This window comes from Emydura macquarii, unplaced genomic scaffold, assembly GCF_026122565.2.
Source record: "Emydura macquarii macquarii isolate MOO-44397 ecotype Brisbane River unplaced genomic scaffold, CSIRO-AGI_Emac_v2 contig_1043, whole genome shotgun sequence".
Classification (NCBI taxonomy): Eukaryota; Metazoa; Chordata; order Testudines; family Chelidae; genus Emydura; species Emydura macquarii.
In genome coordinates this window covers 9,985,312-10,012,006 of record NW_027131180.1, presented here as the reverse complement: position 1 = coordinate 10,012,006, position 26,695 = coordinate 9,985,312, and the positions used below count along the sequence as shown (strand labels likewise).

Sequence of the window (26,695 nt, the reverse complement as noted above, 5' to 3'; positions counted from 1 at the left end):
TTTGTCATGAATTGTACTCTTTCCCTTCTTTCTTTCAATTGTCTTCCCCTCCCTTGCATTTGATTATACAGTTGTATTCAGTGGTGTCCTATGCATATAAGATCTGCAATTGGATGGGTGGGAATGAACCCATTTTCTAATTTTATTTAACATCCTTCCTTTATTTTTGTATGTATTTTTGAAGCATGTAAACTGAGTGGGAATTATTTTTGTGTTATTACCTTGAACTTCTAGACCCTATTTTGGGAAGGGGGCAATATATTTGCCTACCCTAACAGGCCAGACCACATCAAGCCTCATTCTGCAAGAAAACAGGAGCTCTCACACCATGTAAATAAGTTGATGAAGAGGACGCTAATACTGTCAGAATGCTATAATTTGTATATCTTGTTGGCTTAACAATATTTCCCTTCAGTAGCTATACATTATTTGTGTGAGGTTGTTGTATGACACCCTACATATTTGATGATTCTGAATGGTACAGCTGCTTCTTCTGGCAGAGCTCTCTAATTTAATTTAAGGGCCTCTGTATTTGGCTAAAGATTTGGTATTTATGTCTTCTTTAACTTTAAAATGAAATTTGAGCAAAATGACAACACATAGGCAGTTTCTACAACCTCACTTATTAAATGGTTGTTTTTTTCAGGGGACCCTGCAGTTCTTCTTCAAAGCACCATTCCCATCCACCTCAATCACATTAGTAAATCTGGTCTGACTTCCGTGAAGTGGGCAAAAATTGCAGGGAGCTCTTTTTTAACTTGACTGCTGGAGATGGCTGTGGTCTGCTATTGTCTTTAGTCTGGTTCAGTTCACTGATGACTGTTGAGGCCTGCTCTGTTTACTGAGGTCACCACCCAATCAGATTATATCTATCCCACTGCTGCCAAATCCTGTGCAGTTCACTGCTGTCACTCTACCAGGTCAACTCCAGTCCACAGCTGAAGGCTCTCATCTTGTCTCAACCCTGAGTTGGAATCGCTCTCATCAAAGCAAAGTAAGACCTCAGACACAGTCCTCACTCCCTTCCATGCATCCTGTGTTTGAGTACCGAATCTAAGCCTAACAAGTCTTAGGTTAGAGCACACCATTTTTCCATGAAGTCATCTGAATAAATGCATACTCATGTGCCCTTTCTCATATATATAGTAACGTCACATTTTTAACTCATTTCCTAAGAATAAAGCATAACAAATTCTGAATAGTACAACTTTAAGCACTTGATGAAATTCCACTGAATAACATGCAAATTATATCTGTCAGCAGGTTTTCCCACCTAGTTTTTTTCTTTTTGACTAGAGGAGAATGTGAGAGCTGCATCTATGCATTAGCCTGACAACAAGTATCATCACACTCTCAATTTCCCTTTTTGCATATATTGGAAGCTGCCTAGCACTGGAGATTACAGAAGCAATATGGAACTTTCACTCCCCTTTATTTAAGTCAAGATTCTCTATATACAAATTAATTGTAAATGGGTTTCACAGCATCCTGCAGAAAACAAGTTGGATTTGCCCCCCCACCATTGACCAAAAGCATAGCCATATACATCGTATCTATTCTTAATTTAAAGCCAGCCTACGACTCATAAGAATGACTATACTGGGTCAGACCAATGGTCTATCTAGTCCAGCATCCTGTCTTCCAACAGTGGCCCAATACCAGATGCTTCAGAGGGAGTGAACAGAACAGGGCAATTATTGAGTGATCTGCAGAGCATGGGGTTATATCCCTGATCATGTTGGCTAATAGGCATTGATGGACCTATCCACCATGAACTTATCTCATTTTTTTTAGCCTTCACAACATCGCCTGGCAATGAGTTTCACAATTTGACAGTGTGTTGTGTGAAGTAGTTCTTCATTTGTTTGTTTTAAACCTTCTGCCTATTAATTTCATTGAGTCACCTCTGGTCCTTGTGTTACATGAAGGGGATAAATATTACTTCTCTATTCACTTTCTCCCTCCCAGTCATGATTTTATAGACCTTTATCATATTCCCCGTTAGTCATCTCTTTTCCAAGCTGAAAGGTCTGGTTTTTCTAGTCTCTCCTCCTATGGAAACTCTTCCACACCCCTAATCACTTTTGTTGCCCTTCTCTGTACCTTTTCCAAATCTAACATATCTTTTTTGAGATGGGGCAACCAGAACTGCACTCAGTACTCAAGGTGTGGGCATACCATGGATTTATATAGTGGCATTATGATATTTTCTGTCTTCTTATCTAAATCCCTTTCCTAATGGTTCTTAACATTCTGTTAGCTTTTTTAACTGCCGCCACACATTGAACCAGTGTTTTCAGAGAACTATCCACGATGACTCCATGATCTCTTTCGTGAGTGGTTACAGCTAATTTAGACTCCCATCATTTCAGAACCTACTTTACTAAAAGAGTGCTCTAATGCACATTGAATATTTGTTTCAAGGCTATTGCACTATATCTTTAAGACAGTCACATTCATTAAGAACGTGTCTGCAGTATTTAAACTAGTAGCTAAACATTCCATATATTTTCAGATTCATGTGATAGATTCCAGCACAAAATAGCTTTCTTTAGTTGTCTTCAGACAATATATTGGGATATTATGAGCAGAGTAATGGATTTTACTATGTGTTTAAAACAAGAAAATAATCATGCTCAGTGAATTTCTTTTTTGCCTATAAATCCTTCAGTTAGTACAGTCCATTTTATAAAGAAGAAAAAAAATTGAATATATTTCATTAAAATGTATGGTATTACTATGTATGGCCAATGAATCTGATATTGTAAGACATGGTGCTGCCAATGCAGTTTTAATGGGAAATAAAAGTATTTTTTTTTCTTTAAAGAGAGATTGCTTCTTTTGCAATTATGTAAAACAATATTTCTGCAGCAGTATGTTGGCTGCAGTTGAACAAAAGGTTTATATTGCATCCTAAAACGAAAAAAATAGCAATGACATTTTTACTGTGAGACCATCTTAAAGAATGATCTGACAAGGAAAAGAGCGATCTCATATTATGGGATGCCATTGTGCTCTTTTCTTCCATTTTCAATGTGTATTTAAGAACTATTTTTTCCAGTTGCCACTCTTTTAGTCCAATATTTAGTATTTTTGTTCTGAAATGCACATATGCTTAAAGACAGCTGAGAAACAGTGGTATTATCAAAAACAGTCAGGACTGATCTGTTAAAGTCAATAGGAGTCTTACTGTTGACTTTCATGGGTGCAGAGTTAGTCCAACAATGAGAGCTCCTGAAAATCCCAACCATTATATTGTGCAAGCCCAGTTCATATCTTAATAGATATATAGCATAAAAGTCAAGAAAAATACTTAGTCCAACAATGAGAGCTCCTGAAAATCCCAACCATTATATTGTGCAAGCCCAGTTCATATCTTAATAGATATATAGCATAAAAGTCAAGAAAAATACTTAGAAAACGGGGATGAAGAGTCCAAGGTTAAAAAATCCCTATGAGTAAAATGAAAACATGTTACACCTGAAGGTGATTTTGGATGAAAAATAAAAACTCAGACACTGAGCTTTTTCCATATAGCATTTGTACGGCTTTCCTATAGCTTTTGTCCTACTTTTTGGTTGTTATTTTGTTAAACTACACAGTTATGTAATTTTTAAAATCTTTTCTCATATAATGACACTGTTTTTCCTGTCCTTCAACATTTTGTTATATTTCTCTTAATTCACAGCAACTTCCATGGATGGGACCATTATGATCATTTTGTCTGACCTCCCGTGTAACACAAGCCATAAAATCTCATCCAGTAATTTCTGAATCAAACACATAAGTTCTGTTTTGAGCTATGCCATAATGTTTTTAAAAAGACCCCCAGTCTTGATTTAAAGACTGCAAGTGCTGAAGAATCTACCATGTGCCTATGAAAGTTGTCCAATAGTTAATTACACTCACTCTTTTTTTTTTTTTTTTTTTAAATCACATTTTATCTCAAGCTTGTATTTCTCTTACTTCAGCCTCCAATCACTGGATCTCATTGTGTTTTTCTCTGCTAGATTAAAGAGCTGTCTATTGTCAGAAATCTCTTCCTCATGTACACACTTTTAGATCATGATCAACTCACCTCTTAACCTTTTCTTCAATAAACTACATAGACTGATCTTTTAAAGTTTTTCACTATAAGACATGTTTTCGAGTCCTTGAATCATTCTTGTAGCTCTTTTCTGAGCCCCTTCAGTTTGTCAATGTTCTTTTTGAAGTATGTACACCAGAACTGTATGATGTATTCCAATAATGGTCCTATTAATGGTGTAATAGAAGTAATTCTACCTGTATATTCCTGCTTGATGTATCTCTGATTGTTCCTCCAAGGATTGCATTGGCCCTCTTAGCTACAACATCGTGCTGATAGCTCTTATTAACTTGGTTATTTACCTTGCCCGTAATTCCTTTATAGAATCACTCCATTCCAGGATACTGTCCCCATCTTGTAAGCCTGACTTACATTCTTTGTCTTTAGATGTATAACCTTGCATCTGGTTTTATTAAACATATGTTGTTCCAATTAGTCCATTTTACCAAGCAATCCATATCAGTTTGTATAATTGACCTGTCATTGACCTAATCATTATTGAATATTCAACCAATTATAGTATCATCTGCAGTTTTACCAGCAATTATTTTATGCTTTCTTCCAGATCACTGATAAAGATAGTGAACAGCATTAGATCTTTGTGGGACCCCACTAGAAAAATCTCCACAGGATCATGATTCCCCATGTAAAATTATTATTAGATTTATCAGATAGCCAGTTTTTACTAATTTAATATGGGATGCATAGATTAGTGCCATTTTTTTTTCAAAATGTCACATGGGACTAAAGCAAATGTTTGAGAGAAATCTAAATATATCAATATAGTTACCTTTATCAACCAAACTGTTAATTTCATCAAAGAAAACATCAAGCTTATTTGACAAGATTTATTTTCCATATGAAGTTGTGTTAAGTGGCATGAATTATGCTTCCATTGTTTAATTCTTTACTGATAGAGTGACTATATCAACCTTTCCATGATTTTGCATGGTGTCCGAGTCAGTCTAATGGGCCTGTAATTACTGTGGTCATTCCATTTACTTTTTAAATATTTCACAGCATTAGCTTCATTCCAGTGTCAGGAACTTTTTAAGTATTCCGAGATTTGTTAAAAATTAACACTAATGATTCAGAGAGCTTCTCTGCCAATTATTTTAATACTCTTGGGTGCAAGTTATCCATTCCTACTCATTTAAAATGTTTAATAGTGCTGTTTAACATCCTCTCTAGTTGCTGATGGAATAGAAAGTATTTTACTATCACTGCAAAACATGAAAAAATCATCCTGCTATTTTCCAAATACAGCACAGAAATATTTATTGAATACTTCTGCCTCTTCTACATCATGATTGACATTTTTACCATCTTTAACTAGTATTGGACCTATGCCATTGTTCCTGATTATATTCAAAGAATTTCTTCTTATTGTCCTTAATCTTACTGGTTATAGATTTTATGTTGTTGTTGATATCTTTAGCTTCTCTTATTGATTATCTGTATTTCCTAACTGCCAGTTTGTACTTATTGCTGTCAATCTCCCCATTTTTCCATTTGTTATTTATTTATTTAATAGTTACCTTCACCATCCCCTTTTAACCAGGATGATTGTTTAACTAATGAATTGCCCTTGGTGATTGAGGAATTGTAATTTTATTTGGCATCTAATAAAGTGTCTTAAACTACTCCCAATTATCATTTATATTATGTTTAAATTTTTCTTCTTCTGAATTTTGCTCAGAATTCTTGACATCTTTCAGAAATGTCCAGATTTGTACTTACAGTAGGACACTCTGTCTTTCACTATTCCTGCTCTGTAACATGAATTCTCTTCAGACTAAAACTACGCTGGCATTTTGATCTCTGGAGACCTAATATCAAATTCACACTCCAATGTTACCCCAAGATCTCTTTTAGTATTAGTTCTTTCAAAGGCAGAGAAGATTCAAGGATTAGAGTTGCTGCTGGAGACGATGCAATTCAGACAGGCCTTTGAAGATATAATGCAGGAGAGGAGAGAGGAGGTGGTATAGACAACTCAAGATTTGCAGACACCTTTCAGACAAAAGGACCTGGAGGGCACACTGCCAGAAGAGGAGGCTGACCCAGGGAAGAATGTGACCATGCAGACAAAGTAGGGGAAGAGACTAGCTAGTGGTAATGAAATCAAGGAGAGTAACAGATTTGCTACACTGGGGAATGAGAAGGAGAAATGGGCAGATGATGGGGTGGTGAGGAAGAAACGAAGGGAAGCCAGTCCCTTCAGAAGGGAGGAAGAGACGATGGAGGCCAGGGACTGGAGACTAAGGAAAAATGAGGATGATATATAGGGGACTGTGAGAGAGAACATAAAACAGATTCATACCAACACCAGGAAGAGACAGGCCTATGTGTCCAGGGACTCTGTATTCAGGAGAATTGACAGGCCTGTCACCAAATCTAGAGAACAGAAGAATGAGCTCCCAGGAGCAAGGATCTGAGATGTGGAAGAAAGACAAAAAAGTATCCTGATGAGAGCAGAAAAAACCCACTGATTCTTTTGAAAGTCAAGACAAACTACACTGCTAGATTCTGGCTGGAGTGGTTCAAGGATGACTACACTCAGCTGGGTAAGATGCTCAAAGAAGTGAAAGCTCAGGCTCAGTAGAATAATGAAGGAGGGCGAAGATTTGACAAGATAATGAAGATCAAAATTGGCTCAAGAATTGGTGCTACGAGGAAGGTTTTGGGATGATGGACCATTGTGAGGCATTTACACAAAGAAGACTCTTCTCTACTGACGGACTCCATTTGAGTACCTGAGATATTAATCTTCTATGATCAAAGCAGGCACACAATTGATAAGAAGGGCTTTAGACTAAGAGATGAATGGAGTTGGGTGGGAGAGACTCATGAAATTTCCACACCTGCTTCAGTACACAAGGAGGAGGAAAATCAGCTAAATGAAGATATAGTAACGGATAATGAACACCATAAGGTAAGAATATGGACAGCAAGGAGAAAGTAAATACAAAATTGAGTTAGTTAGGTGTTACACTTAGTGAAAAGACTACATTTAATCTGGCTAGAAAATTGTACAAGGTTTTAGGGAAATAACTAAAATGATTGTACATAAATCCAAGGACTCTGGGCAATAAAATGGAGGAACTGGAACTACTGGTGCAGGAGGTCAAAGCAGATTACAGAAACATGGTGGAACAGCATTCATGGCTGGTATACATGTATGTGTTGTGTAGGAGAAAGAGGAATAAAGGTAAAAGTGATGGAGATGTGTTATGCATCAGTGAAGTGGTGAACAGTAAAGAAAAGTGATACTTGGGACAAAACAGTATCTTTTTGGGTCAAAATCACCTTGGAGAAAGATTGTAAAAGAAGCTCTCACAGGATTGAGTTAGGGGATTCATGAACTCTAAAAGTACTTAATAAAAATAAATTTTACTATGAATATTTTGCCTAGCTGTGTAATGCACCAAACACTTAATAAGATACAATTTAAAAAGCTTCCTGTGGAACATACTTCAAATAAACACTAAGAATATTAAATAGTAATATGTCTCATTATAGAGTATTATAAAATAAGCCTAAACTCAACAGAATAAACAGTTTTTATGGAAAGTACAAGTGGCCATAACATTAACATTAAAACCTATATTTAAAATCTTATACCATACGCTGATTGATATACCAAGTCAAAAGTTGAAATATTAGAGCAGAGACTAAAAGTACTAGTTGATCTGTTTCAGCTTTAAGTGTCACTACAATCTAATAAAATACTGAGTATAACAAAAAACAATCAACAGGGAAAGATAGTGCTTTCAAAAATACGTGTTGATAAAGCTGCATATTTAGAGGCATATAATGCAAGTAACAAAACCAAAGCCTTTCCAAGCTGCTCTTTCAATGTTTAGGAATGTCATCAATATTGCTTAAAAGAACTATGTCTGTATTGGGCTTTCTTTAAGATTAAATACAATTCTTTATTTTTAGTTGAATAGGGCATTTGCCAGTCCAGTAAATAAAACCTAATTTTGCAATCTTTGGATATTTTCATAGTCTATTACAAAACAGGTTCAATCCCAAAAATGAATTACAATTATTGCAATACAAAATTGCTCAGGACAATTAAAGCAATTAGGTGTATTGGATGGCAATAGGGAAACCAGATTACTGTGGTCAGTGATTTAAAAAAAAAAAAAATCACAGACTCCATCAACACTCTAAGCTACACAAAAAAATGAGATTGGAAAGAAAGTTATTAAAAGCTCTTATCCAAATTTGATAATCTTCAAAATGACCATTTATCTACATTCTTTATTACTGGTCTTTAATTCTTTTGTGTAAGTTGCTAAAATAATTATCCCTTTGAAGATAGAAGAAAAATTTGGAAAGAGGGTTCATTTCCTTCAACTCACCAAAGATGTATTTTCTATAAAAATCAATTGTAATTGGATAGCTGTCATGTGGAATTTAGGTTTTGCCTCATATTTTATTAGTTCAGAGCTGCAGCAACATTAATATAAGTCTGGCAGACAATTTTATAAAACTAATGTCCTGGTTAATATAACATCTGGTACCTATTTGTTTTAGGTGTAATTTCATTTATTGTTGAAGTTGAAGAACAGCAGCAGTCTCAACATAACAGCTCACCGGAGGAGACAGATGGTGAACAGGCCCTTCAGAAATTGTCAACAGAGACATCACAAACTGTTGATGCAGCAAACACTGGTATGTTTATTATTATGGATAATTTCATTATCAATCTGTATAAACCTCTATCATCATTCATTTTTAAATGAAATGCATATTTTATGTGCCAAGCCATGGGCCTATGAATAATGCATAACTAAATGTATATTTCATACATGTACAAGAGCTTGTCCTTTGGCTGATTCTCAAAAGATATTTGTGTAGTTTCAAGCTTTGGTTGGTTGTTGTTTTTCTCTCTTTTTGCAGCCCTGTTAGCAGTCAAGCGTCTGATATTTTTCAAAACCAAATATAACATTGATAGCTTAAACCTAGATATCATTTAAGATATTTTGTTTTACTTTTAAGGTTATTTTTCTGTTGATGGCAAACCAAATAGTACTGATGTGATTTCTTTGCTGTTCTGAAACAATGTAGATAATCCCTGAAATTTGCTAAAAAACTGTCTCAGAATATCAAATCAACCTGTTTTATAGGAAATCACAGGCTCTTTTTTGAATCTTGTCAATATAAATCCATTCATGGGATCTGCAAGTGCCCTAGGTATCAAATCAGAGAAAGCAGATTCTGCAGGAGTTGTATGCATACTCACTTCTGGTGCCAAATATTTGAGGGTGATATTATATAAGGGACCCCCATGTTCACTAGCTCCATTTAGTTCTCAGATTTCCCAGTTCTAGCAGTGGAATTTCCATTCTAATTGCTGCTTGCCCAAGATCTCATATTCCAGATAAGTGTAGACACTGAGGGCTGGTCTACATTACATAGTTAGATTGATGTAAGGCAGCTTATGTCGATCCAATTATGTCAGTGTCTACACTACAGCCTTCCTCCCATCGATGTGAGTGCCCTACTACACCTACACCGACATAGTAACTCCACTGCATCCCTTACATTGGCCCTTGGTTGTCTTGTCAATTTCATGGCAGAAGAAATTGACAGGAAAGCCAGGCAGCTAGAGATAAGAAGCCAGGGCAGCTGGACCCTGCTCCCTGGGGATGAGAAGCCCTGGGTGGCTTCCTCCAGCTCCCAGTGGGGAATGGGGAGGGGAGAAACCCCAGCAGCTTCCTCTGCTTCCTGTGGAAAATGGGGAGAGGAGATGGAGGCAGCCTACCAGGAGCCTGTGGAGCAGCTGGGGTCCTGGCAGGGAGCAGCCAGCGGAGAGAAACATCACAATGTAATCACTCGCAAAACTCACTCTTGCTGAGGCGGAGAGGATATCCCCAGCAGTGTTATATCTGGACTAAACAATGAAAGTATCTGGATGTAGACAGGCTGCAGACTGGTTTCCCAGTGAGAGAAAATGAGAGAGTGAGTTTTGCGAGTGATTACATTGTGTGTCAGTTCCCAGCCACACAGGTCTGCCTTCCTCATCTGCAAACTCCTCACAGCTCTCGCAGCTCCAGCCTCACCTAGCAGGCAATAATTAATGAACTCCAGTCCCCAAGATCCTCAGAGATGTTTCTCTGTAATGGACAGCTCTTACAACTATGGCATTCACAGAAGATATTAAGTTTGCTGCTCTGTTAAAGACTCAGTACGTAATAGTTTATTAACTTTACTGGGATAAATAAACCCTTCCCTTCAAGCATAACACTGAATTGGTTTATAGTAAAAATAAAACATGTTTATTAACAAAGGACCATGGATTAAGTGATACCACATAAAAGAAATAAAGTTACAGATGGTTACAAGCAAATAAAAGTCTAAACATGTCTAAAAGTCTACAACTCAATCTAGCAAGATAGTCTTTGCTCAAGATGAATTCTCCCACCCCCAGTCTCCTTTCCCACTTTTTACAAGCCAACCTGACCAGGACCCATGACAGAAATCAAATTGCTTAGTTTCTTTTGGGTATGTCTACACTAGAAACGTAAGTCGACCTATATGAGGTTAACTTACAGCCAGCGCAGTAATTACCATGTTGGTTCATGTCCACACTACTCTCCTTAGGTCAGTGGTGCGCATCCTCACCAGGAGCGCTTCCACCAACCTAAGGGGGCAGGGTGGGAGCTGAGAGCCCAGTCTCTCAGCTCCGCTGGCTGCTCCCTGCCAGGACCCCAGCTGCTCCACAGGCTCCTGGTAGGCTGCCTCCATCTCCTCTCCCCATTTTCCACAGGAAGCAGAGGAAGCTGCTGGGGTTTCTCCCCTCCCCATTCCCCACTGGGAGCTGGAGGAAGCCACCCAGGGCTTCTCATCCCCAGGGAGCAGGGTCCAGCTGCCCTGGCTTCTTATCTCTAGCTGCCTGGCTTTCCTGTCAATTTCTTCTGCCATGAAATTGACAAGACAACCAAGGGCCAATGTAAGGGATGCAGTGGAGTTACTATGTCGGTGTAGGTGTAGTAGGGAAAATATTGAGAAAATATTCAGTTAGAGCAGTGTTTCTCAACCTAATTACCATTGTGGGCCACACATGCAGCTCTTTGTGTGTTATGTGGACTGCATCCACACTATATACTACTTGTATGGCCCTGAGGATGTCACATGGGCCGCAGCTGTGTGCTGACTGGGCCACAAGCAGCCTGCGGGCCGCAGGTTGAGAACCACTGAGCTAGAGGATAGGCAAAAAAGTGAAGACACTTTCCAGAGAAACAGAAGAAGCTAAAATCACATGAAAACAGCTAAGGTAACTAAATAGACCAGAAATCCCAGAACAAGCAGAACAAGTAAAAAGCAATTAATTAAATTAACATTATGACTGGAAAATCAAAGGGAAAACAGGTTCTTAATTATTAGCTAATAAGGAAATGAAAGGTGAAACAAAGAGTGTAATAAGGATGCTGTAAACAGAGTAAATTCTTCATGACCCCAACTAGTAATCATGGGACCATGGCATTAAACACTGATCTCTTATAGATATCTTGACTGTTTAAAATTAAGTGTTTTAAGGCATCCAGTCATAATGTTGAGAAACACTGCTCTAACTGAATATTTTCTCAAGGAATTCAAGGGCAGGGAAGGACTCATAAATTTATCAGCATCCCTCTCACAGGTTGACTGGCCCCTTTATGTGGAATGACTCATCAGCTGCCTCCCAGTTGGGGTTAAAAAGAGACATCTGGGCTATATAAATGGGGAGAGACTGAGACAGTGAAGAGTCATCAAGAGAGGAGAGGTGAGAGCTGCCTGGGAGTGAAGATAGGCAGGTGGGAGCTGCTAGAGATCAGGAAACTGTGGGAAATCCCTGAAGTAAACTGTTGGTGATTCCTAGGGAAAGACTAAAGGAGCAGAGCAGCAAGAGGAGGTAGTTGGATGGCCTACCCAAGCCAGAGAGCCAAGTCCAGAGGGCTGGCGAGGGCTAAAGGCCAAAGACCTGAAGAGAGAGTTGCCTTCCCACATCTAAGCTGGATAGCCAAAACTGAGGGCCAGAGAAGTGTGAAGGCAGTGGAGTGTTTACCTGCTGACATCTTCATGCTGGAGAGATGGAGCCAGAGAGAGCTGAGGGGATAAGGGATGTTCCCCTGGTGAGGATGAATTCCAAGTGCAGAGGCTGGGGAGCAGGGTTCCCAATGGGAAGAATGGGGTTGCCCTCCAGCTGGAAGGGTTGGGCTGCCTGCCCTGGTAAAAAGACCAGAGAAGACCAAAGAAGATCCCAGGGTGTGGTGAAAGATTCTGGAATGTGGTATATGCTATTTAGATGGATAGGAGGATCTGGTGTTTATTTTTTTAAGGACTACATATACTGGGTATGAGAAATGGACTATGTTTTGTGACTTTTTGTTATGGGCTATTTACATTATTTTTCTGTAATGAACTAGCCCCAAGGAGGGATATTACTGAAGCAAGAGAGCTTGAAAAGCATTTACTGTGGGCCGTGAAGAAGGGAAATTGATGCAGGTATGCTCATTCTGTTGCAGCCTGCCTCAGGGGGTGCTGCAGTTAGGACCACCTTATGACAATCCCCTATCAATCCACATATCTCTTTCTAACACTCTTCCTTCTTAAAAAGCCTGTGAAAACATATGGACTTTGCAACATGCCTGAAGATAACTAGATTTGTTTTTTGTTGGACAAGACTGGAAACAAGTTCCAGAGTTGGAGGTCTTTCACTAAAGACTCCTTGCCAGCTATTCCCTCATAGCTAAAGCACCCCTGCTGCACTGATCTGCTGAGATTTCGCAGGGGAAGAGAGGTACTCTTGCTGATAGCCAGTATCCAAATCTATCAGGGTTTTATAGGTCAAAATACAATAGCGCTTTTGACCTGAGCAGTGAGCCAATAGTCAGGGTCTTGTGGGTTGTGTCCCATAGGATGAGAAATTAATGATGGAGCTAGGTATTTCTGAGATGCAATCGTGTTTTATTTACAAAGAATGTATGCAAAATACTGCTTCCTGGAACCCAGTAGGAGTCCAAAAGGAGGCAGTTTCATAGTTCCAAGTCTCTTTCCAGTCGGCATGCTTTCCCAAAAGCTCCATCTCTTTGCTTTCTACACGGGGCATGTTTGCAGTGCTTTACTTGCTATCTGCTTAACTTTCTGCTGTTTGCCTCTGGGTACTTCAGCTGACTGACAGACTTCCTTCCAGAAAGCAATATCCAGCCTCTTGTGTTTGCATTTAGTCTTCAGCAAAACCCTTCCACCCAAACAGCTCAGCTTCTGGCTGGTCTTGCATGTGGTTTATGTTTTGGGTGGAGGCTTGTAATGATTTAGCTATCTTATTCCAAAAAGGAGCTTAACTGTTTCTTACATTTATCCTGACTGAAGGGAACTTTATATATGCATTTGCCTGTGAACGTGCTATAAATTGCACTATAGCTATCACTACAGAACAGAGAGAAACAGTTTCAAAAATAAAGATTTGCTTCATATTTATGTTGTGTCAACCCTACCAGCCACCATTCAGCATCCTTTCTAGTCTAGAACAAGCTGATTGATCTTTCTTTTTAATCTTTTCATTATTTTTCTCTTTCATTTATTATTTTTTCAAAAAGCCATTTTAATGGATATCACCTTTATAGAGAAAGCCAGTTACCTAGAACCCTTAAGTCAAGATGCTCTCTTCTCTGATTTAAACCAAAGGAAGATGGATCTATTTCTGCATTGCTGATGTGTAGATAGGGTTTGTGTAGTCTCCTTGTTAACAGAGCCAACTTTTGGTCCTTTTAAAACAAAATCTCAGCTTTCATTTTTAAAAGTGAGTCTCTACTCTTTTCTTTGTGAGAGAGCCTGGAAACTCTGACCCAATGCAGAAGGATTGCTAAGAATGAAAACAATATGCAGCTGGACTTCCCATCTTTAACAGGAATTGGGAGGACTTACGGATGTCCCTTGGCAACATGCACAAAGACACTTTTTAATATAAAGTGAGTCAGTTACACTTTGGGTGTAACCCAAAGAATCATCTTACTAGTCTGCTCCACAATCTTTAGGTTTTTAGGCTGGCTGTGTCCATTGTGGTGTCATAATAATATCTAATAATGAATAGCTCTTACATAGTGCTTTTCTTCAAAATGCTTTACAAAGTAGGTAAGTATCATTATCCCATTTAATGAAAGGAAAAACTGAGGCACAGAGAGGGGAAATGACTTGCTGAAGGTCAGACATTGGTTACATTTAGGCAGTAAACATTTTTTTTTAGTACCTGGCCAAAAATGCTAAAGTCTACTCTGCTTGTGAATACTTCCAGCTCTTTAAATATGGCCATTACCATGGCAATCTCAGCAGCTGTTTCAAGGGGAATTCCCTTCTTGCATCCAGTACCTCTATGTGTACATGGATGGAATGCTCAGTTTAGTCCTTGAAACCCACCTTGACCTTCTGAAGCTATCCCATCCAGCTGCTCATGGGGAGAGGGGAGAAGATGGGGCCAAGCTGCTGTTGCTGCCACAATGAGCAAAAGTCGTGTGGCCATTGGAAGCCTGCCTCTCTCCCCAGCAGAGCTCCTTGAGCCTCTCTCTCCACCAGCCAGCCATAGCACAGAATCTGAAAAGCTGGTATGTTAATAGACTGCCTAATGTTCATGCCCAAAGCCGAGTTTGACATCTCAGGAAAGAATCAGATTCCGAATGTTTATGTTGATAGGAGAGAGTAATTTTGCACATGTTCTTGTCTCATTTTGGCCTACATCAATGATTAACCTGTTTCAAAATATCTTCTGTCTAGCTACATTCATTATGCAGAATGCTTTATATTCTCTTACCATTTTGCTCAGTTTTTAACTTCTGAGAACTTGTAAGTTGCACCCTCAAAAAGATGGACCCTGTTGGAGCTTGTCTGTACTTGTTATAAGCAATATTGTCCTGACTCAGCAGTTAGGGCAACATTCACTTTGGCAAAGCTTTTCTTCACTCTCTTTTAAAATTAATGTTTCTCTCAGCCAGCCTTCCTTCAATGACAGGTACTTCTTTTTAGTCTCAGGAGGATAAAAGTAGGTTATTTATCTATAATTGGAATTCTTGCAATTTACATTATTCACAGATTCACATACCTTTCTGCCCACTGTCTTTAGAAAAAGCAGGTTTCTAGATAGGTGGATTAAGGAATTGAGGTGTTGATTGGAAATGTTCTATATTTGAAGATGGTTTCCTGCCAGAATTTATTTATTAAAGTTGGGGAAAACTTTAGGATGTGAATGTGATGAGGATACAATGAAAAATTTTAAGCACAGAGGTGATTTAGAATGAGATTCTACAGTGCATTATATTATATACTAAAAGAATCAGAGGAACTCATACACAAGTGGAGACTAAAATGTATGTATGTATGGTTAACTTGCCCTCTAATTTTGAAAGAAAGCATTCATGCATTTATTAGTTGTCAAATTCTTTAAAAACAATTAATATCAGCAAATACATTAACCACTGATACTATCCAGTTAGTCATCTTGATTTATCTGCATCATAAATTTAGATTGTGTAATTAAGATTGTGTGAGTCTAACCTACACACTGAATTTTCAGATATATTGTGATCCAAGTCCATAAACACAATTAATTTATTTTAACTGAGTTTCTTTACCTTCTATCCCCCAGATTATTTAGAAGATGTAGCCTCGGTAAGCAGTTACAAGTAATCCTTCTGTAAACTCTGTATACATTTTTGAAGAACATAAGCTGCCAACTGGCTTCCAGTTGTTTGCATTTTGTAACTATGTTTATGGCTTCTAATATAAGATACTTAGTGAAGATATGGTTTGGAGGGTCGTTCAGACGTATAACATAAATGATTGAACAATTTTGTCATTTCTTCCTTTGTGTTGAAAAGAGTGTTCAATTACTGTGTGCTTCGCTACAGCATTCAAATTCATTTTAAAGTGTTTTGAATTTTCTTGTGCCCTTTGTTGTTCATTATACAATTCATTTGAACAGCTTCATTGTGGTATTAAACTAACATGTTGTACTGAAGCAATTCAGACCCAGTGATGCTTTATGGACCTGCAATCCACGTAGAATTTTGTCGGGCATAGAATGTACGCAGTGAGAGTCTTATGCAAACTGAGTGTAATTGTCCATGTTAAATTATTAATAAAAACAGACTGTAACTGTTAGTAAACCTCCCATATGCTGCTTCTGAGCTTTAGGTTGAATCTTCTTTTATACAGCAGGTGTTTGTGTTTTGCTGTGCTCTTAAAGCTAGTCATATTATGTCTGCCATAACCATAAATCAGTCACTCCATTTGTAAACCTGTATGTCTGCATGTTTTTGGCAGTCATACCTTACAGGTTTCATTTGAATATAAACAGATGAGAGAATTTTCTTATCTGATTAAAATGCTTGGGTTATGCATTTTGCTTGCTCAGATGGTGTGTAGATAAAACAGCAAATAAATTATAGAAACCAAACTGTTGTGAAACACAGTCATCCTATCAAGTCCCATAGATCTCAAATATTTGCATGTGTATGAACATTTTTTGTGTTTGACACTGAACTGATTTGTAGCCAGTTCAACAAGGAAATATTCAAGCCACTTTTTTTCTTTTTCCAAACAACCTTTATTTGTAGTTGTTAGGGGGTGAGTTGTACTTTCAGTCATTTTGGGTGCACCCCTGAGGTGACAGGCCTGGTTGTGTGCACCTCACATGGGGTGGAACCACCTGTCCCTTCCACTCTTGGACTGCATCTCTGTGCTGCAGCTCCTCTGGTTACCAACTGTGTTAACTTGACAGGCCCAATGGGGTTGAGCACCTGCAAGTCTTTTTCCTTTAGGAACTTGTGATAGAATGAATTTGTCATGACACAGAAACTGCTTTTTCTAAACAAAGTAGTATTTATTTGCCAGTAGGAACACTGTATGGAGGAAAAGAAGTTAAAACAGAATCCTATATTCCATTTGTCTTACCTCAGTTTAACCTCTCTATTCATAGCTCAGATAGGTCCAGCTTATTCCAGAACCCCCTCTTTTGACTCTAAGGGTTAGTTTGCATACTTACAGTCCCTCTCTCTGTATCTCTGTCAATCTGTGTGTCAGCCTCATGCTAAAGATGTCCTTTTCTCCTCCTCCATTTCTGCAGGGTGAATCCTTTAACTGGTCAGTGCCTTTTGATCTCTTTCTTCTCATCCTTGGCAAAATAGCCATGTAACTTTCCTGGGCACTAGGCAGATAACTTCTTCACAGCTCATAATCTGGCTATTGCCTCTGAGTTATTTGCTGGGAAGCTCCTTGTCTAGGTCATTGTTTTGCCTTTCTCTTGATCAGCTTCTCTGTTCATTCATTACCAATGGGCTAATGTCCCCACCTGGGGAATTCTGAGAAGTCCAGTGTTGGAGGATTCAGGATTAAGCTCTGCCCTTCAGCTCAGGCCACTATATTTTCTGCTTCTGTCAAATGAACAAGTTAGTGGTTCAGTTTCTCCTGACCATTTTGTTTGAAAACCTTTATTTTTATTTATTTTTGTGCAGTTGTGACTTTTAATCTTCCTCCTCCTCCTCCTCCTCTTCCTCACCTGGATTGGCTAAATAGCAGCGTGCCGCTTTCTGTATTTGTTGCTACAGCACCTCCCTGTGGACTTTTCTGCCCCCACTCAGGCATGGAAGAGCTGTCCTGAAAACAAAACACCCAGCTTCAGTCTAAGCAGCGTTCCCTACGTGAGGTAGCATTTACAAGCTGTACGGAGGGTGAATTATGCCCCGCATGTTCTCAACCAGCCAATCTTCACATTGTAAGGGTGTAGGGCTGAGATTTGGACAGGCAATGTCAGGTTCACACCCTGCCCCGAGCCAAGGAGCTGTGACTGCAACCCAGAAAAGCCTGATCAGGAGCATCTTTGTTTTCGGGGAGAGAATCTAAGGACAAGTTGGAAGCTATCCAGCCAGCTCAGGGTCAAGTCCTGAAACAGAACTGGGCTGGAGGGAGAAACTGGTCTGAGAGGATCCAGAGTCCTCTACCAGATACTGAAATGGACCTCAGCTCCCTGGAAGGCTTCTCCACAGTTCCTTTTCTTCCTTCCTGCTATGAATCAGGGAATTCTCATGATAATCAAGGGCCAGTTCTGCAAACCCTAGAGACTCTGGGTCCCAAAAAGGCAAAAGCAAGTATGTCCTTTACAAGGCAACAATTAGTATTGTTAATGAACAAGTGAAAATGAGGGGTTAAAACCCTTCTTCTTTGTCTTCTGCTGTTAGGGTGTGTTTGATACTGGGTTTATCTCCTTCACAGATTGAGTCTCTCTCACAGTGTTCTATGTATGCTTACTGCCGGTCCCCCCACCCTGCAGCAGTCTGGCCATGCAGAGAAGTCTATGTCTCCTGTGCAGCTCTGCCTCAGGCTGCAGCCTAATGGATATTGAATCTGTCTGACTTTCAGTGCAAGGATTCTCACTCTGCCAGGGAAAGGGGCTCAGATTTCAGGCAGCAGTGGAATGGGAATTGTGCCTTCTGATCATCAGCCAAGGAATGGGCCTCGGACTCTGAAAGGCAGGAAAGAATCTCTCTCTTTCACTTGCTCCACATACAGGACAGGCTGGCTCTACATTAAAGTTTTAGGAGCATTAGGGAGCCTGTGCCCAAAGCAGAAGCCCATGAGGCTTCCACTCCCCAGGAAGCTGCACCTTCTTGAGAATACAGAAGGGTGAGAAATTCCTTCCCATGTTCAAAATGATACTGATTTACTGATGCTAGGTTGCCCCTACAGTACTTATTTGGGTCCTAGCCAGCCTGGGGGAGCAGAGGTCAAAAGCAGACATGGCTCTGGCTGTAATTTTATCATAATTGTAAAGATTTACAAAGATCCAAAACTTCATTTCATCAATAATTTCCTGAAGAATTATCATTAGCCAATTATCTCTAAAGTCTAGGATTGCTGGTGCCATTCATTAGCTTCATCCTGAATGCGTTTCTCAAAATGCACCTGCTGAAATTCCTTCTGTAAATATAGAACCATGAGCTTGATGCAATGCAAAATTAGGTGTCATTCTCAGATCACATCTGAATGTATCTTTCTGAGCAGGTAAGCGCAGTAGAACCTCAAAGATACAAACACCAGAGTTACGAACTGACCAGTCAACCAAACACCCTGTGGAACCGGAAGTAAGCAATCAGACAGCAGTGGAGGGGAAAAAAAGAAAAGAAAGCAAATACTGTGCCTGTATTGTAAGGTCAGCATGCAAAGCAGAAACAGTCCAGGGTCTGTGCTGTTCCTGTAAGCCAAAGATACTATTACACGCCCTCCCAACCCATGCCACTGGACGGGGAGGCTGTTTTCATCCCCTGCACCACTTGGAGCCCCTGACAGAAAGCTCCATGCTGATGCAAGGAACTGAAGGTTGCAGCCAAAACCTGGCCTGGAGTGGGAGTCATCTGCACCCTGGAGGAGTTTTAAAGGGCTACAGCCTGTGCACAGCGTTGTGGCCCAAGCTTTGCCCATGGCTGCACTCCTGGATCCTGCCAGCACCTCTGGAAGTGCAAGGGGTAGGGGAGGAAGAGGCGCTGGCAGCCAGCTGTCACCCTGGCCCGTGGTGCCTCTGGAGCGCGGCAAGCAGTGCACTGAGCAGGGTGACCCCTTGGGAGAGGCAGCTTAGCTGAGGCTTGTAGTGCCAAGGGTGTGAGGCAGCCCAAAGGCAAGAAACAGGAATAGGGCAGGGAGCTGCTTGCAAACCAGGCAGTGCTGTCAGGTGCCACCTTTGCAGAGATCTCTGCGAGCCTCAGTTGGAAGACACTGACTGCAGGGTACCATACCATAATGTTTTGTTCAGAGGTATGAACATTTCAGTTACGAACAACCTCCATTCCCGAGGTGTCCGGATCTTTGAGGTTCTAATGTAGAAACAACATGCTGAAAGCAAACCTAGCTTGCACTCTAGACCTTGCATGCACTCTATTAAAGTAAGTGTACTTGGAAGACAAATTTCTAAAATCTCATAGTGCACACCTTTCAGTTCATTTTGACATCTCTGTGAGGATGTGTCTTAAGGCAAAACCCAGGAATATGACCCTATGGGATCAAACCAGAGATCCATCAAGTTCAGTGCCCTGTTGTGACATGCCCCCACTCCTGGAGCCCGTCTTACTCTGCTTTGCTGTGAGAACCCCCACTCCTGGGCTGTTCACACACAATCCCCAGCATGTGAACTGCTCACAATTAAGTGAGTGAGTGCTTCTAGCCAGCCACTCTTTGGATTATGTGACAGAATGACCCCAGCTAATACCTCAGTAACAGATGCAACCCTATGAATCTCCATCTTACAATGTTCTGTTATGCCCATTGAACAATGTAAATTCATATACATTCGTCAATTTAACAAAGAAATTATATGCACCAGCCTTGTTATTCCAAGTTACTCCAACACACTTCAAACCAAATGCACTGCTTTAGGTAAAACAAACAAACACATTTATTAACTACAGAATGGTGTTAAATGATTATAAGTCAAAACATAACAATTCAGATTTGGTCAAGAGTAACAAAAGCAAAACATTCTAAACTAAGCTTAACACTTTCAGTAACCTTACAAACATAGATGATTCTCACCACAGGCTGGCTGATTTCCCTTCAGCCAGGCTCTCCCCTTTGATCAGCACCTCAGTTGCTTGGTGGTGTTTGTAGATAGAGGTAGAAAAGAAAAAGCATAGCAAATGTCTCCCCGTTTTATAATGTTCCTTCTCCCTCTGGGGCTTTGCCCCTCCTCAGGGTCAGGTGACAAACAATGTCATTATATGGAATCATTCCTGTCCTGAGTCAGTGAGCATCACCTCATCAGGGTTCCAAGCTGAGCAAGGGAAGGGAAGTGACTCACTCGAGAGTCCAATTGATCCTCCATTGATGCCCAGGCCAGTCCTTTGTTCCTGGAAGGCTGAGCTGGGTTTGTCCTATACACGCCTTGATGAGGTGTGAATTTTTCCACTGCTACTGGAGAGTTTTGGCTGGATATGTTTCAAGCCATGAGGACACATCTTTGGGAATATTACATAGTGAAACCTCATAACCATACACATAAAATTGCAACAAACATATTACTATAACAATAATGATCAGTACCTTGTGAGTATGCCAAAGATGTCTTATATGACATACTTTGCATTAAACAACACACCATTATACTGTAAGGGTAAACATCGAGGTGCAGGGCATCACACCTGTCTGTGACATGACCAGTACCAGCTGTATCAGTAGAAAGTGCAAAAAACTGCTCCAGGACAATTTTTTGTTACTCACAGAGGGTGTCTCCTTCTACCTCCCATTAGAGATTGGCTTATGAGTGAGACATAAGTGTTTATTTCCCTTCCAAAACCAAGGACTAACAAGAGGTCAAAACTTCTCTGTGGCAATGAAAATAATGTTCTGAGTAAAGAAGAATCTGCTACCTTTCAAGACAGTTCACATAAAGGATACCGAAAAGAGGAAAGGGGAAGGTTGTGATTTTTGTCCTAGTCCTTCACTGGCCCAGAAGGCAAATGGGACTTGCTAGAAGGATAAGGACCCTATATTGTATCTGTAGAAAACACCAGAAATCTTGACTCAGGGACTACTTCATTCAGACCAGCAACAACTACAATTAAGAGCCTGGACATCAGAAGAGAAGTGTGTTTCAATATGTATTCTCCATTAGTCCCTGATACAGTTTGGTATCCAAACAGAACTCAAACAGGGTATTTCATTCTCTGATCTGGTCAAGTGTGTATTTCTGGTAGAAGAGGCTGCCTCTCTGGCTACAGCTACACTGACGGCGGCAAAGTCGCCACCGTCAGATCGATTTCTCTGGATCGACTGAGCAGTCAGTGAAGACCCGCTCAGTCGATCCAGAAATCGACGTACTAAGACCACCTTCACAAGTGGCGTAGCGCTGTGTCGATGGGAATGCGGTTCCCGTCAGCGCAGTGAAGACAGTGCGCAGAAGATAAGCAGAGAAGTGGACAGGAGTTATGCAAGTTTTTTGTATAGCTTGCATAACTCCCGTCGACTGCCGCCGAATCTCGGAGGTAAGTGGAGACAGGATCTTTTTTTCTGCAGTACCCAGCACAATGGAGTCCTGATGCCTAGAGATACTGTTGTGATACAAATATTATTATAATCCCAAAGTTCTGGTGATCTCAGTGATTCAGCTACACTAGAGTTTCTCCAGGTGGTTTGGTTGGAGTCCTACAACCAAACACCATAGAAACATGGGTACCGGCCATAGCAACATTTTGTAGACAGGCACACTGGATCCTTCATTCGGATTTCAGGTGCCATGGTTAATCACAATGACAAATTAGAGAAACTTGTGGCTAGCCTTTCTAGCTGACATTACCTCTAAAAGTCAATGTTTAGAATTAGTTCCCATATGCATACAAGAACCCACTGTCTTTGTCATGAGGAAAAGTTTATGCTTATAGCTCCAGAAATCTTTCGGTTCAAGGGAAGTTCCTCTTTCCCACAGTTCCTGTGAAATACTTCTTCCATCATTTATTGTAGCCATTGGAAGGTTGTGACATAAGTGGGCATTCCTTGAGTTCTAAAGATATATCTCAAACACATGGAGTACATATGCCCTTTGTACCCTGCTCATCTCATTGTATCCAAAATGCCAAGGCCTTAGAGCCTCAAAGTTGCTGCAGGCAAGATGTAAAAGTCCTGCAAAAGTTGGCATGCTAGGCACCTGAGAAACTATTCACAGAAGTCTCTAGAGGTACTGTTTCCATTCCTTTTCAGAAGCATTCTTTGGTAGGAAAGTGCTCCTAGGTTGGTTCTCACATAACTCCTTATTTATAAAGCTCTTGCTTTCTATGGTGGGAGCTTCCATTCCTGCCTATTATTCTTCTATAATAATTAAACTCTGTTTATCTTTTCTCTCCCTACTGCTGGGATTCACTGCTCACTACTTCTCATGAATAATGTCTGAGGAACGAAGCTGTGCAACAGAATGAGACATTTTTTTCCTGATAATTTTCTCTCTGTTAGCAGTTTTTCTCCAAATTCAACCCACCTTGATGGTCTGGTAAAAGACCCAAATATAAACTGAAATTTTTCTTTTAATATATTGCCTTAAAGTTAATTTAATAAATTATGTCAGATTGTCTGAATGCTAATAATTGGTTGCTGCAGTGCTTCTACAGTTGTGGAAGAACTATTCTGGTGGCCTACGCTGAAGGACAGACCTTAGTCCTGTAATCTCCATAAAAAAACCAACACTGGGTTGCCTCTGAATTCCACAGGTAGAAGGCATTAGCCCATTAATAATGAATTTGGTCAGAAACTGCTAAAAGAAAATTATCAAGTTAAAACATTTCTCATTCCTGCTTGCTTCCTCTAACAGCTCCACTTTGATCTCACCCCCTAGCAAGTGAGCCATCATAAACACATAGAGGTATGCAGAGCAGTCATAAAAATAATACAGACATTTCTGTTTGTCACAGTAATATACCCTGTGTCTGGCTAGACAAAGGTAAAAATAACCAGTCATTTTTTCTAATTTTTATTAAAGATATTCTATTCAGTCAGTATGAACGTTCCTTGAAATTCAAATTCTAAAAATGGCAGCATTGAAGGGCGTTAAGTCAGCTTGAAATCTTGTCACTTAAAACTCACTCCGTTTTTGGGGCTACACCTGCTTCTGAATCTCTTGTCAGTTGCATAGCTTTGCAATCACGTTTCTATTTTATATATTTATTCTTCCCTGCTGCTCTATGAAAGACCCATTCAAACAGCAGAAAGATGCATTCAAATTGAGCAGCTATATTAGGAAAATACTGAAACTTACTATACACAAAGGACTTTTAAATATGCAAAGTAAATAAACTGACAGAAAAAGGAGAGTAAAATGTATTTTTCTAATCTTTTAGTTATGGAACATTTAGGGGTTGTTTGTAATAATATTAGGTAAATATTTTCAGCCAGAAGTTTGGATTTTTTTTTTTAAATTCGCAGTGTCTCTTTTGAACTGAAAAGCAATCTCTCACTTCAAAATAGGAGACCAGTGTGATTATATGAACAGCTAGCATCAGCATGGAATGTTAGCAGATTTCTTGTGATGTGATAAAAAGTACAGTTCTTTGCCTGGTTCTGGTGTGACTGAGTTTATTGTAACATAATAACACCAGAGCGAAACCACTAATTTAAAATTTAATTGCTGTTTGTATTGTGTATTTCACTTTTAGTTATGAAAACTTCAGGGGGTTCCTTTGTTTATTTCCTTCTTTCTTTTGAAACAGCGGTTGAAAATCACATAGCGATTGAAAGAACACTATCACAGTACTTCCGTATTTTGAATAAACAAGATACATCTGCATAATACAGTATGTACTCAAGAGTGTGTATCTAAGTCAGTCCTAAAGATTGCAACTGGTTATTCAGCAATACCATTTAGTGGTATAAGTCATGTTCCACACAAGTAAATTTTATGGTAACTTCACGTCAACCATTATTTTGACTTGCTTTTTAGCAAGAAACATCAACTATCTCTGACATTTCTACTTGTTCATGAATAGCCTATGGCCAGGATTATATCAGGATCTATTTCTCTACAGCAGCTGCAAAATAAATGGCCCAAATAATATTTACTTTTCGTTTGTAAAAAATGTGCAAACTATCTGTTGCCTATTTACCACTAATCTATTGCAACAACCTTGTAGTGGAGAGTTCTATATTCTTATGCATTCAGTCATGGTAGGATTGCTTAAGTGACTAATAGAGTACTAATATCATATTTCCACAGAATAGCAACAGAGCATTTCTAGTAGCTTATAGTGGCAAAAATGACAGTAATTTCTTTTGTTGTGATACCCGCCATCTCCTTCTCAAAATATTTTCTTCACTTCCTCTTAGTGATATGCCAGTTTCCTAGTTATTCTCAATATTTTTACTTACTGCTAACTATTTTGGCTGTCCAGATTTTAAGGAGTTACTTGCTACCAGTGTGAGCCAGAAATGCAGATGGTATTTTCTGCTTTGTCTTGTGTATGCGCGCATGCATGCAAGAGAAAGAGAAAGATATTGTCAGGATGCTGTTCATCTATATTTATTGAATTAACTGTTGTTACAGCACCTTCCTCCATAACAAGGAACTATTATAATAAATAATTGGCTGTGTGAAGTGAGGGCCTACATTCAACTCAGGCATTTCTCTGCCTGCATCCAATAAATCCCAAAATATCAGGGAATATTCTAGGTATCAATGGGTAGAGCCCTATTGATTATGGTAAAGATTCGAAAACTGAAAAAGCTTGATTTCCACAGATAAAAGGGAAATCAGGCCACAATGTGTCCATGTGGTGTTGTAGGCATAGCTATCTCCCTGGTATTCCCTACTGCTGCCTACATATATCGCCGTTAGAGGGCAGCCTCTTAATATGCCTGTCTCTCTCACTGCGTGCACGTGTTGGCCTATGGAAGCAATGAAGTGTGTGACCCTCTAGTAGTGGTAAATGAACTTTCAAGTGGTAGCTTTAAAGGTGAATAAAGCACAATACTCTCCAATGGAGGAGACAGAGGCATGTATAAACAATCAAGGGAGATGTTTGGATGTCATTTAAGCTGCTTAGTCTCCACAAGGGAAGATACTAATAGTTATCTTTAGGGAAGGGAAACCTATTTACTTTATAATTCTTACATTCTTACATAGTGTCACTCCACCCATTCAGGTCACCTCATCTTCCCTAAGGTTTAGGAGGTTACCTTTTCTGAGGTGTTTTTTCTCTTACATTTTTTTTTTTCATTTTTTTAAAGGGAGTTATTTTCCCTCTTTGTGTGAGCTCATCGACATGAAATGTTAGTGTAATTTTGGCAATGTTAAAGGAAAGACATGGTGTCAACATTGTGTTTATTATGGGAAACTAGCATAAAACTAAACTATGGAACGCTAGTGTATCCATAATCTTCATAATTTAAAAAGTGCCTTGCGCTTTTCATTTTGCATCCTGTAGGGATTCTGCATAGAATTTTTTTTTTTAAGGAAGATATATTTTGGATTTTCAACAGAGTCATCTATCCCTTTAAGAAAAGGTTATTTACAGTATCTTTCCTAGAAAACATGTATATATTGAACTGCTCATTGAAGGTGATCATGACATTTCAATCAAAGTGGTATGACTTGCTCTTTGATATAGCGTTTACCAGTATTCTGTTGATTTGTGTTCTTATTCCTCACACAGCAATTACAATAACATCTTGGTAAATTGTGCTACAAACTGTGCATGCTTTATATTTCATTAACATGGCTGAAAAAACTTGCACATACTTGCTGCAGCTCAGTAACACAGGAAACATTTCAGATTCATGCAGTATAAAATAAATTATTTGTATGACTTCAAAAACATCAGGCTATGTTTTCGAAATTGTGTACCTAAAATATTTTACTGCATGTAAAAAATGGGAAATATGCATATGCAACATGTAGTTTTTCATGTGCAATTGTACAGAATATTGCTCATTTGTATTTTATACTTTGCACTCCATTTATACATGTTTCAGAATGTAGCCCCAATATTATATGTATCACATAGAAAAGGTTAAGTATGTGAATTACATTAACAGTAATTTCTGTTTCGCTTGGGTTTGCAAAGGTGTTTGCATTTTTGACAAGACAAATTATTATGA

The 26,695-nt window shown here is 39.3% G+C and overlaps 1 protein-coding gene across 1 annotated transcript in view; it reads left to right on the top strand.

The window, feature by feature from the left end:
- Positions 1–26,695, top strand: part of LOC137150973 (cilia- and flagella-associated protein 47-like) — a 286,880-nt gene that overhangs the window by 80,210 nt on the left and 179,975 nt on the right. Inside the window, exon 6 of the mRNA XM_067545102.1 lies at positions 8,633–8,770. Within this exon, the coding sequence (XP_067401203.1) occupies positions 8,633–8,770 (138 nt within the window). The remainder of the gene's footprint in view (positions 1–8,632; positions 8,771–26,695) is intronic.